Source organism: Streptopelia decaocto (genome assembly GCF_964273445.1).
Source record: "Streptopelia decaocto genome assembly, chromosome: 7".
Lineage (NCBI taxonomy): Eukaryota > Metazoa > Chordata > Aves > Columbiformes > Columbidae > Streptopelia > Streptopelia decaocto.
In genome coordinates this window covers 2674286-2687390 of record NC_138661.1, presented here as the reverse complement: position 1 = coordinate 2687390, position 13105 = coordinate 2674286, and the positions used below count along the sequence as shown (strand labels likewise).

The 13105-nt window shown below is 51.4% G+C and overlaps 1 protein-coding gene across 1 annotated transcript in view; it reads right to left on the bottom strand.

Annotated features, from left to right (window-relative positions):
• Positions 1–13105, bottom strand: part of ATL1 (atlastin GTPase 1) — a 29156-nt gene extending 16051 nt beyond the window's left edge. Inside the window, exons 1-3 of the mRNA XM_082059262.1 lie at positions 12919–13105; positions 958–1205; positions 483–617 (exon numbers count right to left, since the gene is read on the bottom strand). Coding sequence (XP_081915388.1) covers positions 483–617; positions 958–1205; positions 12919–12952 — 417 coding nt within the window. The 5' untranslated portion in view covers positions 12953–13105. The remainder of the gene's footprint in view (positions 1–482; positions 618–957; positions 1206–12918) is intronic.

The following is a 13105-nucleotide window of genomic DNA, read 5'->3' as shown; positions in this document are numbered from 1 at the left end:
GCAAATACTTGCTGTCAGTGTGGATGGGTCTTTTCCTGAATCTGCATTTGCTTCATGTCACAGAAGACAACCACAGCAGCGTATTGCACCTCCTTAACCCAAAACACATTGAGACAGCATTAGAAATCACACCATGAATAATTCAGTGTTACTTTGGTGCTGGGCTCTTTGTTGAAGAGTAGGTGAATACAAATATTCCTGGCTATAAGCTGAATTTGCAACATGCCCCAAAATCCAGTTTGCATTGTATTTGACCAGCCTGAACACTCCATTTTACAGCTACTGCTCTAAGAAAGGACAGTAGTTTGCAAGGACCTTAGATTTGAGATCTCTGGGAATAGCACAGAAATAAACTCTGGGCTGCCCAAAGTTAGAGGGACACCTAGAGATCATATCAGGGACACCCAGACATCATAGCAACTCATCGCATTAAATCCATTCATGATAAATATGGGATTGAAGACCTTGGTCTTCATCTTCACCTTTTTACCATCGGGCTTGTCCACCAGGAAAACCTCGCTCCATATCTGAATGCCGGTCGTCTCCCGCTCAGAGCCTCCCCGCCAGGAGAAACCAGTCAGAGGCTCGTTGTAATCTCCAACCCAGTCCACCGCTTCCTGCAGGGAGGAACGCAAGTTGCTGGGTTCTCATCTCACTTTGATTTTACACCTTTCCTCTGTGCTCCCTCTACCCCAGCGCTGGCGAGGGGCAGCCCCTATAAGAGAGGTTTCCTGCAGGGCAACAGATGTGAACACCTCTGCTCCAAAATCAAGAGTCCAGTAGAAACCCACCCGTGCACAGGGCTGTGGAAGGACCTGCTCTATTTGATTTTGTGAAGCTCATTCTAATGAGAGGCTTGAGCATCCCCAAAACACCAAACCAATGTCTTGTCCAGCTCATCCCTGTGTGGTAGACGGGAGCAATGGGCAGCAGCACCGTACCCCTGGGAATCCATACCTTATTGTACATGTACCGCAGCATGAAGTCCATCAGGAATGATTTTCCTTTCCTAAAAGCTCCAGCGACGGACACGGCCACGACCTCTTTATCTCTGACAGCCTCTGCGAGGAGGATGCGGTTGAGCGCAGCTTCATCCAGCTCGAAGGAATGGTCATCTTTGACAATGAGGACTTGCACTGGTCCTGCCTTCCTCACCGACTCTTCCTCCTCTGAGCTCCACTCGTAAGTCTTGTCTGAAAAACTACCTGTATAAACAAATAAAACAAGGGCTGTTAGGTTCCTTCTTCTGCAGAAACACAGGCAGCAGGGCTGGACAGGGCCCAAATTTCCACCCCAAAACAGCATCATTCAGAGCACATGTCTGTTGAGCCATTCCTCAGACATCTCACTGGAGACTCCCTGCTGCTTTGGGGCTGTCACTTTTTGTCCTACAAGAGTTAACGTGGAGAACACGTCACCCTCTTCTTGCCCGCAACAGCTTCTTACAGACCAAAGCCTGCTGTAACGCCTCCGTTTCACAGAATCACAGAATGTCAGGGGTTGGAAGGGACCTGGAAAGCTCATCCAGTGCAATCCCCCCATGGAGCAGGAACACCCAGATGAGGTTACACAGGAAGGTGTCCAGGCGGGTTGGAATGTCTGCACAGAAGGAGACTCCACAACCCCCCTGGGCAGCCTGGGCCAGGCTCTGCCACCCTCACCAGGAAGAAGTTTCTTCTCAAATTTAAGTGGAACCTCTTGTGTTCCAGTTTGAACCCACTATCGCTTGTCCTACCGTTGGTTGTCACTGAGAAGAGCCTGGCTCCATCCTCCTGACACTCCCCCTTTCCATATTGATCCCATGAATGAGTCCCCCCTCAGTCTCCTCTTGTCCAGCTCCAGAGCCCCAGCTCCCTCAGCCTTTCCTCACACGGGAGATGCTCCACTCCCTGCAGCATCTTGGTGGCTGCGCTGGACTCTCTCCAGCAGTTCCCTGTCCTGCTGGAACTGAGGGGCCACAACTGGACACAAGATTCCAGGTGTGGTCTCCCCAGGGCAGAGCAGAGGGGCAGGAGAACCTCTCTGACCTACTGACCACCCTCCTTCTAATCCACCCCAGGTACCATTGGCCTTCCTGCCCATTAGCCCTGGCACAGGCCACATTTACCATGTCTCTATCAAAAGATGCTGTCTCAGTGCATCCTGCGTGACTCCTGTTTCTGTAGCAACCGCAGAGCCCTGCTCATCTGCAGCCTGTGCTAACGCTCAAAGCATCATCTGCTGCCATCGACCCCATCGACAGCATCCCCAGGGACAGGGGAGAAATGACAAGCACAATCCTGTTGCCGAGCGTGGGCGCGGGGACCGAACGCTGGGGTACCCCAGCGTTCGGTCCCCGCGCCCACGCTCGGCAACAGGAATGTGCCCAACAGATACATGTCACCTGCATGATCCTCCAGACCAAAGCAGCTGGAATTATCATGGTTTTAAAGGCCTCACGGTCCATCTGCTGCCACCTCCAGGGGTTTTCCTTTCCTCGATTCCAAACTTTCCCAGCAGAGAGATGCCAAAGGTGATTAACCGTGCCAATCAGTCGCCTACGGCCACGTGAGATCTCACCAGCGATGGGAAGTTCCCCCACATTTCTACAACATCTTCCCGGTTCGTTGGCTCAGGCTGCAACTTTGGGAGCCCCAAGTTAAACCTCCGCGGTCTGCGTTTCAGAACTTAATCTTAAGGACCCAGTTTTAAGCCAGTTTCAAAGCACAATAACTATGCACGCACATGCTACAAGGCAAGCTATAAATACCAAGAGGAATCACGTTCACCCATTCTGGGCCTCTTTATAAAGAAGCCTCCAGCAGCAAGTTCATATATGAAATACCAGCAGTGCTTTTGTACGAGTTTCTGATTTCCTATGATCCTGCAACGAAATATTGGGATCATGAAGCCGGTTGCTAAGGGATTTCTGGTGCCTCTCAGACATATACTACAAGCTTTCTTTGCTCACAGTTGAAAGACAAAGATCTTTTCTTCCCGATGCTTGGAGGATTTTTAACAAAACAAAAGCCCTACATGCTCTGAAACGTTAGATTCTCCACCAGCCCGCAACAGTCGGAAAGCAACACCACCCAACTCCCTCCAAACACCAGCCCCACATCACTGCTTAGGGGCCTCCAGGGAAAAACAAAGCAAAACAACATTATTTCAAATACACAGAGCCACTGTCCTGGTTTTGTTAAAAAACAAGTTTCTCTGTTAGTGAATTTGTCTGTCAGCTAAAGCTTCATATCAGCTGCATTTTCCTGGAGAACCAGATACATGTTTTGGTGAACATAGCAATGGAATGTGAAGTTATTGATAAGCATGGATGGACATCTCGCCAGAGGGGCAACGAGAAACTGGTGACCAAAAACTGACCAACTGAATATAACATCCCATTCACATGATACTTCATATAAAAGTGAGGATCTCGTCCCTTCTTTTTCCCTTTTCCTTATGGCAACATTAGGAGAGGATCTTGCGAGTCATCCCTGCGAACTGAGGCCAGGGACAGACTGAATCCAGCTCCGGTTGGCTGCAGAGTCCAGTCCAGGACTTCGGCTGCCGGCTCTGCAGTTGCTGAGACTTTCAAGATTGGTTTTGTATATTTTGTATTATTTTCTCTATTCTTATCAGTAGCATTAGTAAAACATTTTTAATTTTTCCAGCTCTCTTCTCTCTGTCCTTCTGTCCCTCCCGATCGCCTGTGCTGAGTGGGAAGGGGGAGAGGGAGGGGCTGAAGGGGGAAGTGGGCGTTAACGATACATCTGCCAGGGTTTTACTGTCACCCCGCAATCCAAACCCTCGCCACCCAGGATCCAGGCACACATCACCCAATGACTTGAGAAATGAAGGCATCTGAGAGTGGTCAGTCCTTGTGCTGCCACCATTTCCAGCACTAACATCTCCCCAGCACATTAAAATCTCCCCAACATGTTAAATCTCCCCAAAATGTACGGACAGGTACCCAAGGGTCAGAGGCTCCCGTGTTCTTTTTAAGCACTGCCACGCTGCAACTGCCTTAGAAAGTCTAGGGCAGCAAAACCTCCCCTCTCGTGGTGTTTCCCAACGCCCCGCTCAGCTGAGTCCAACTTCTTTTTACAGCTACACATTGCGGACAGCGGGGAGATCCTTGCACAGGATGTGACTCACTACAGTGAGAGGAAAAAAACTGTAATCTGAGTTAAATCGAAACGTTTGTGACTGTAGTCAAGCTACCGGGCGTGCAGGTGAAATTGCGTTTTACTCATCCCACACATGCAGTCAATGGGAGCGCCCAGCTGGGTACCAAGATGGGCACAAACGGCCGCAGGACTTGCCAGGTTCTCCTTCAAAATTCCAAGTATGATGAGTAGGATATGTTGATTTGCCAGTTCACTGGAAATATCAGGAGCAAAGGCATTATATTAAGCAGGTATCTGAACTAATTTCAACCCTGTTATCTCTGCTTCTGTCATGTACGCCCTCTGCAGACAAAACCGTCTTTTATATTTATTTCCACGTGATGAAACTTCCGTGTTCTGTTTATTAGATTATCTGCTGTACTGAAGAGCCAGGGAGTATCTTATAAAATGACAGCGCATTACTGAAAAGCAACTATTTTCATTGGTCTTTCCGGTATAAATTAGTTATCTGTGTTGAAGGAAACAACGGCAAAGCATCATCTGGACAAAAAGGAAAAGGAGGAGAGCTCGGCGTTCCTAAACACTCCGGTTTTCACTCGTTCTCCAAGTCTCCTCCTTTCTGCCGGCTCTCCCGGCGCTTTGCAATTACGTCAATTCTCAGGCTGCTCATTCAGAAATCGCCAGGATACGGTTCCTTTTCCCCATTTCATAACAGCTCATTTCCACGACTCTAAAGCGGGGTGGAATCCACGTCTCTCTTCCATACGGTGATTCAAGGGGGGAAGGCGAAGGAGATCAGAATTTGCATTCACACAGCAAAAAGGAAATGGCTCTGTTCACGCAGGCAGCCACAAAATACAAGACTTACACCTCGCTTTAGTAGAGTTTAAGGGAAAAATAAAGCATTCTTCAGCTGTCCTAGGACTTATTTTTGTTTTAAATTAAATAAATTGAACCAGCACATTTCATCTTGTGCCTGGGTACAGACTGACCGCCAATGTCTAATGTATTTAAGCTCCTACAGAAGAATAAATTAGACAAATTAGATGTCACTAATTATGCAATGTACCTTTGCTGAGCGCTTGCTTAAGCCTGTTCTTCCTTAGCTATGGAAGAACAGATCACAGAAACGCTGACTGCTTTCCAGAGACCAACTAATAAAGTCAGCTTTTCCCTTAAATGAGTTTGCATAATAAATACGTTTCATTCCAGAGAATGAAATGCAGACGTGACCCATCATCTGTGCAAACACAAGCTGCCTAACCAGCCCTTGAGAAAGCCAATTTGCAGCCCTGTTCTTGTGCTCTCTGGGATCCCAGGAGCCTCACCTATCCAAGCACTGCCCGTGAAAAGGCAGAGACTGCAGCCCGGGCCATTATTTCCCCCCCAAAATACACAGACATCATGCAGTGCTGCTATTCTGAGGGTATTTGAAGCAAGTTACTTGACTGCGTGGAAAAACAGAGACTACTAAGGAGAGAAAATAGAGGTTTGACGGGAAGCTTTCATTTGTTACTTCCCTGGAATGGAGCGTACCTTACCAGCAGCTCTCTAGGGATTAATTCAATCAGCAGCGATAGCTGCGCTGATCCTTTTTGAAGCTGCGTTCACCCCAGCCGTCTACATTACAAACGTATCACGGCACCACGAGCCAAGCGCCGAACAGACCGTACAGTCAGTGATCCCTCTGCGCGTTCTCCAGAGAGCTTCAGCTTATCTGCCCTCTGCAAACGGCGCTGGCAAAGAAAGACATCGCTCTCTAAGCCGCCGTCCCCCTTGTACTTATCACATGCAGCGCGGTTGCTGCTGTGACACGAGTTCATGCTGAACTACCTCCTGCCGCACAACAGCGACGGGAGGCTGGGAGAGGCAGCATCGCTTTGAGCATGCACCGGGCATCCTCGCCTTGTCACCGACACAGGCTTGCGCAGAGCTCTGCGCCTTAGCCGGCTAATGAGGGAAAAACGAGAAATAAAGCACTGAAGCAACAGCAGAGGGGATGTTTGAGAGCAATAAGCACGAAGGATGCACGGCTGAATCCCGAAACGCTCCCGGCCAGCTGTGAGTTGGCAATTCCCCCAGCACGGCGCTGCCATCGGGTGTCTAGACTGAGGTGCTCTTGGGAGACGGTGAGGATGGAGCAGGGAAGTAAAGCCCTCCCTTGTACCCATCGCTCTGCCATCTTGCCTGCACCGCACTCTCTGAGGGTCACAAAGCCTCCTGAGCTGGGTTTAACACCACACACAAATCCGCCTCGCCTTTCTATCCTACCTGTGCCTCCTACACCCAGGGCACGGCTGCCCACACAGCCCCAGCCTGGAGGTACAGATGCAATCACAGCGCTGCCATAAAACAACGTGCAAGGCAGGCTCTTGAAACCTGTGGAAATGATGGGTAAATGGCAGAGCCCACCATGAAATCTGCACCTAGGGAGCTGCAGGGCATTGCTTAGAAACAGATGAAGAAAACCATCACGTAATAAATTAGCCCTGTCTTTCAACAAGCAAGAATGGCAGGTAAAAGGCCACACTTGGTAGCCGTTTGGGGTCTCGCTTTGCGATCCCAAGCTCTCCTCTCCAAAGAATTCTTACACCCCAGCTGCACAGCAGCGTTCCCACCTCTGCCCAATGCGATCTGCACTCACACGTGGCCCTGGTGAGCACCCCAGTGCTCTGCACCCCAGGGTACGGGCAGCAGGGCGCCCGTTGGCTGGGAAACGCTGCCAGGCTCCGTGCCCATCCTTTGCTTTTTTTGGAGCCGTGGTAGGATGGAGAGTCCACCTTCTTCCCGGCAGCTCCGAGTCATCCAGCTGGCAGCACAGCAGCTTAACTAGAGCGTGGCCAACTCAGCTCCTTTTCCCTTTGGCAGGCGAAACGAGGAGATGAATGATTACGCTGATAACACGAGTGGTTTAGGACCTTCCTGCGTAAGACTGCTGACAGAAACAAGAGCTTTGGGTGATTACTGGCCACCAAACCTGTCTGTGACAACAGGCATGTCTCAAATGGCAACATCAAATGTGAAACTTTTTAATGACAACTCCTACCACTTAGGTGAAGCTACAGTGCAGCAATGGAGAGTTGAGAGAGATGGGCGGGGAAAAAATTTAATGAAATATAACAAGGGCAAGTGTAGAGTCTTGAATCTGGACAGGAACAACCCCAGGTTCCAGTGTAAGTTGGGAAACAACCTGTTAGAGAGCAGCGTAGGGGGTCCTGGGGACAGCAGGGTGACCATGAGCCAGCACTGGGCCCTTGTGGCCAGGAAGCCAATGGGACCTGGGGTGGGTTAGAAGGGGGTGGTCAGTAGGTCAGAGAGGTTCTCCTGCCCCTCTGCTCTGCCCTGGGGAGACCACACCTGGAATCTTGTGTCCAGTTGTGGCCCCTCAGTTCCAGCAGGACAGGGAACTGCTGGAGAGAGTCCAGCGCAGCCACCAAGATGCTGAAGGGAGTGGAGCATCTCCCGTGTGAGGAAAGGCTGAGGGAGCTGGGGCTCTGGAGCTGGACAAGAGGAGACTGAGGGGGGACTCATTCATGGGGATCAATATGGAAAGGGGGAGTGTCAGGAGGATGGAGCCAGGCTCTTCTCAGTAACAGCCAATGGTAGGACAGGGGGCAATGGGTTCAAACTGGAACGCAGGAGGTTCCACTTAAATACGAGAAGAAACTTCTTCTCAGTGAGGGTGTCAGAGCCTGGCCCAGGCTGCCCAGGGGGGTTGTGGAGTCTCCTTCTGTGCAGACATTCCAACCCGCCTGGACACCTTCCTGTGTAACCTCATCTGGGTGTTCCTGCTCCATGGGGGGATTGCACTGGATGAGCTTTCCAGGGCCCTTCCAACCCCTGACATTCTGGGATTCTGTGAACGGCTTCCACTGCCAAATTCCCAGGCTGAGTTCATGTCCTTCAGAGACACAGGCACACAACTACCTTGGGTAAAAAGCACATCAAACAGAGGTTTTTCTACAAGTTTTTCAGGAAATTTGAGGTCACATTAGAGATTTATATACCTATGTCCATGCCAGTTCGTGTGCCAGAACGGGCTGATTCAAAGGCAAGGTGAGCAACTCAGAGGCAACATTATTCCCACCTGTGTTCGTCAGACGACTGTCATCAGAAAGTGCTACCAAGAGGCCATTATCTCCTTCTCAGACACAAATCCTGGGCCTGCTTGCTTACCCATATTTAATTCTATCCAGACTCAGGTGTGACATGGTGACTGAAATGCATCTTGCATGAATACATCTCCAAAACTCTCGTTTTCTGTGTGGTCCTTCATCCACCCTGTCAGCAACCCACCTGCCTCAACCACGCTATTTGATTTAGTCACTTCTGACGTGAAATTAATTTTGCCCTTTTTGCCTGAAAATAAAGGTTGGTAAATGTGCCTCGAAATCGGAGAATATAGCATGAAAGGTGATTACAACCGGGAGAAAATGTTTATGTATATAGAGCACTTTAAGTATGTTTTACTGGTTTGGCAGAGTTCAGCACCTTCTCCACCCCATTTGGGAAATTTGTGTTCAGTTACTTTACTGTCGTAACACTGAACTTGCCTCCAGCCGATAGCAAACGTGGGAGTTTCTGGAGGGAACAAAGGAGCTGGGCTCTCTCTAGACTGAAGTGACTTTTGGAGATGACGCATGGGACATCCCATGATGATACCTCCACCAGCCACACTCATCTGCTGGAGAAGGTTCCAGTCAATGCAGAGGAGTTAATATAAGACCTGCTGCCTGTGAATTATATTTATTTGTGCTGTTAGCAGAGAAAAGGCAGCAAGATACCACAAAGTCCCTACCATGCTTCCCTCTTCCATGAATCAGGAAGCCAACACCGAAGCCTCTGGTGACATGGACACAATGAGGGGACCGTGTCACCACTGCCAGGGACACTCAGGGCATCCCAGTTCTTCCCCAAAAAGGGGACAGGCTCAGCTGCAACAGCTCAGCTTGCAACAGACCAGTCCATGCTATTCAAATTCTTTGTACAATGCTGCTGCCAAAAAACAAAGGCACAAAGACCAAGCACCACGTCTAGTTTGGATTTAGGTCTCTAGCTTGTGATGTTGTCTCTTCTTTCATGTCCCAACACTTCATTTTCTTTTCTCATTTACAAGCCTGCTAATGTGGTTGTGAATCTTCTCATATATAGTGTGTAAAGACCTGCCTGTCTCAGCTTTCATTTGCAGGAGGTTCCCAGCAGTCTCACCAAGAAATGCCAGCAACTGGAATCTGAAAATCCACCATAAAAGGTCAGAAAACATATGACAAACAGAAAGGATGTTACCACTATTAGTTAAAAAAACACAAAAACAAAGGACTAGCAAAAAATCATCCTTTTCTTTCCAGTTTAACCCATTGCTGTGCAGTCTGAATGGGTGGTGGTGATGATCTCAGTCTGTGCTGGAGGGGGTCCCTTCTCCCCAAAACAGCTGCTCGGCCCATCCTGGCAATCAGACCCTTTAAGACCTGTCATGAATCTCACATCCAGTCTTAAAATCCTGACCAAGAAGTACATATAACCTCTGTAATCCCTTTTATGGTTTTGGAACCGAATCCTTGATGAGTAGGTCATCCCGAATACAAGGGCCATGATGGGAAACAGGAGAGATTTCACACACCTTGTTCCAGTCTGTGCTGTTTAAACAAGTGACTGGGAGCAGAGATCTCTAATGGTTTAACTGGGAGCCAGCTGCTGGGCGGCCACAACTGCCAAGCGCAAAGGATTTCAGAAAACATTGGTGTAACCTACTATAAGCCGTCACCGACCTGGCTGGACTTCACCAGTCAGGATTTAGACTAAAAATCCTTATTTTGGGAAAAGCTGGGTCCCTTACTCTTACCAAAAAATAATGCAAAAGAAATGAGACGTTTGCAGCTCCCTCAGCCATTCACCCAGCAACCAGGAGCAGTTGTGAGGTCTACGCACCACTTAGCACGTTGAGTAAAAGAGCTCTAACCAACGCACAGCCCCACGCTGACCTTCTGCCCGCGGCTAAATCCTATGCTTGATGCATCACACGCCCCTGCACGAGCTCCCGGGGATGTACATGTGTGACAGTAACCCAGCTTTGATAGCCGACCCGAGGCAATTTCTTCTGGGTGCCATACTCACCCTCATTTGCTTTGTGAGCTTTAAAAATGCAAATTATTTTTACGAAACGAAGGAGAAGGGTTGCACTAAGCACTTGCCTGCTTTCAGGCCTGACTAATCAGACAGCAATGAGGACAAAGTTTGCTCCGTTTCGAAATAGCGTAATATTTTTAATGACCCATAAGCCCATTTTTAGAACACAGCAAGGACTTTCTGCCTTAGCTTGAGTAAAAGCCTGAGCCTCCTCCTCCGCCAGCGAGGCTGAAAAACGTAACAGTGGGACAGTCACCCCCCAGACTGATGTCACCAGACAATGCTGCAGTCACTGGATGTAAACGCGTCTTTCATGGAATGAGGTTCTGTTGTATAAATGCGCGCTTTTATTAAAGGGGGCTTTTCTAGTAAAAAATACAGGCATTTTGCTCTCTAATTTATTACCTGTTATGTCAACCAGCCTGGTAAAGCGCTAGGAAACATTTCTAGGAACAGGTAAAGCTCTGTGGAAGATTGGGTGTGATTTTGACCTGTGGATGGGTTGCAGAAGGTGGCTGATCCCACAGAGATCCACTTGGATCCACGGACAGCTCCAGATCCTTGCAAAACTTACAGAGAATGTAAGGAAGAGTTCAGCAAATCAGTGACACATCACATTTCACTCGAGTACGGCTTGGCAGCACGTTTAGACTGAGGGATGTGTCTGTTTGGCTTGCTGGACCAAGGCGATACTTTCAAAGACGATGTTTTCTCCATTTATACCCATTTCGGCATCATTTGCGTTCTCTTCTCATGCTCTCAAGATCTGACGGGAAAGCACCAGCATGTGTACATGTGTGCAATACTCAACACACACACAGACGGGACTGACAGCTCTGCGAGACAAAGCTGAGAATGTCACCATATTCACGAGGAAGCTTTCCCTCCACTTTACCCAAGGGTCTAACGACCTTTGTCAAGAGTCACCGTTAAAAACGGCACCGATCAAATGAGCGTTGCTCATTTTCTCCCCGCTCTCCTGCAAAAAGACCACGACCCACTCCGTTTACTCCAACCACACACTCCGTTATCTGAACACTTCTGCAAACATGTCCCTTGTCTGTTAATCATTACCATGGGAAATACTACACTCATCTATACAAATTAGAATGTAATTTGTGTATCCAAACATCACAGCTCAGCTCACCTGCTCTGCCTGACGAGACAGGATACCGTGAGTTCATGTGGAACACAACTCGGCGGAAATGACAAATCACACTCCCCAGCAGCCTCAAATAACGGCAAATGGCTGTATAAAACCTGATAAAACAGTGCACCAGTGGAAGCTGGTAAAGCAATCTCTGAGAACTGGATGCAGAAGGCTCAGCCACAGCCCTGGAGAAGAGAAGGCTCTGAGGAGACCTTATTGTGGTGTTTCAATACTTAAAAGGGGCTGATAAGAAAGATGGGGACAGACTTTTGAGCAGGGCCTGTTGCGATAGGACAAGGGGTGATGGTTTAAACTAAAGGAGGGAGATTCAGGCTGAGGAAGAAATTGTTGCCCTGAGGGTAGTGAGAGCCTGGCCCAGGTTGGCCAGAGAGGTGGTGGCTGAACCATCCCTGGAGACATCCCAGGCCAGGCTGGACGGGGCTCTGAGCACCCTGAGCTGGTGCAGATGTCCCTGCTCATGGCAGGGGGGGCACTGGGGGAGCTGGGAAGGTCCCTTCAACCCAAACCATCCTGTGATTCTACGATTCTAAAAGGCACCAGGAGCCCCTTTGCTTGCTGGTGCAGCCCACACGTGGGCCCAGCTCTGGCTCCAGAGGGGATGCAGCAGCCCGGTGGGTCCCAGCCCGCTGCGGGCAGGCGGCTCTGGAGAAGCGAAGCTTCGCAGGAAGATGCCGCAGAACTTCCTCCTCCTCGCAATCCCGCTCCCCGGCAATGCTGCTGCCAGCTCCCCTGGGCTCAGGCGGGGTTTGTACTGAGCTGGATTTAAAATGGCCCCTCTCCGGAGGGGCTGACACACCAACAAAGCCCTGCAGCCCCCACAAATGTGACAAACCCTCTGAAGGAGCGACCTGCCAGGGAATCTCTCTGGAGGCGAAAGTGGGGTGAGCCGGACCCCGGTCCCCGCTGAGGGGACATCGGGACTGAGGGGACACCGGGACTGAGGGGACACCGGGACTGAGGGGACACCGGGTCTGAGGGCAGGTGCTGCGGGGACAGCAGCGACGGGCCGAGGGACGGCAGGGCAGGCCGGGGGAGAACCGGGGCGGCCCCCGGGCTCCCCACGGAGGCGGCTGCCGGCGGTTACCGGCCCCGGGCGGGGGTTACCGGCCCCGGGCAGTGCAAGGCGCGGCCGCCCAACCGCCCAACGCCCCGGGGGTAGCCCAGAATAACGGGCACCCCCAGCCTAACCCACCGGCCACGCTCCCATCGGGCATCCGGACACCCCGGCCAGACCGCCAGATGGGGTGCGGGGGTGTCAAAGATGTGGCCTCCGGGAGGGAGTGGGCAGAGGGCGGCCGTCCGTCCCCACAAGCCCCTCCCGGGGCAGCCGAGCCCCCCGCCGCCGCCCGCGGCCTCCCCCGCGGGCAGCCCCGCCGCCCCGCCCCGGCGGCCCAGGCCCAGGCGGAGCCGGGCGCGCCCCCCGCCCCAGCGGGCCGCCGCAGGCCCCGCATTGTTCGCTCCCGCCCCGCCCGGGCTCGTCCTCGCCGCTCTGCCCCGCCGCCCCTCGCCGCCTACCCCAGCTGCTCCTCTCCCGGCGGTTCCGGGCCATGGCGGCTGCGGGAGGCTCCGTGCGCGCTCCGAGCCGCGCTGCGTCTGGCGCGGCTGCCGCGGTGGCGCGGGGCGGGCGGGGGAGCCGGCGGCGGCGGCAGCAGCATCCCCGCCCGCCGCTACGGCGCGGTACGGCACGGCCGCCCCCGGGACA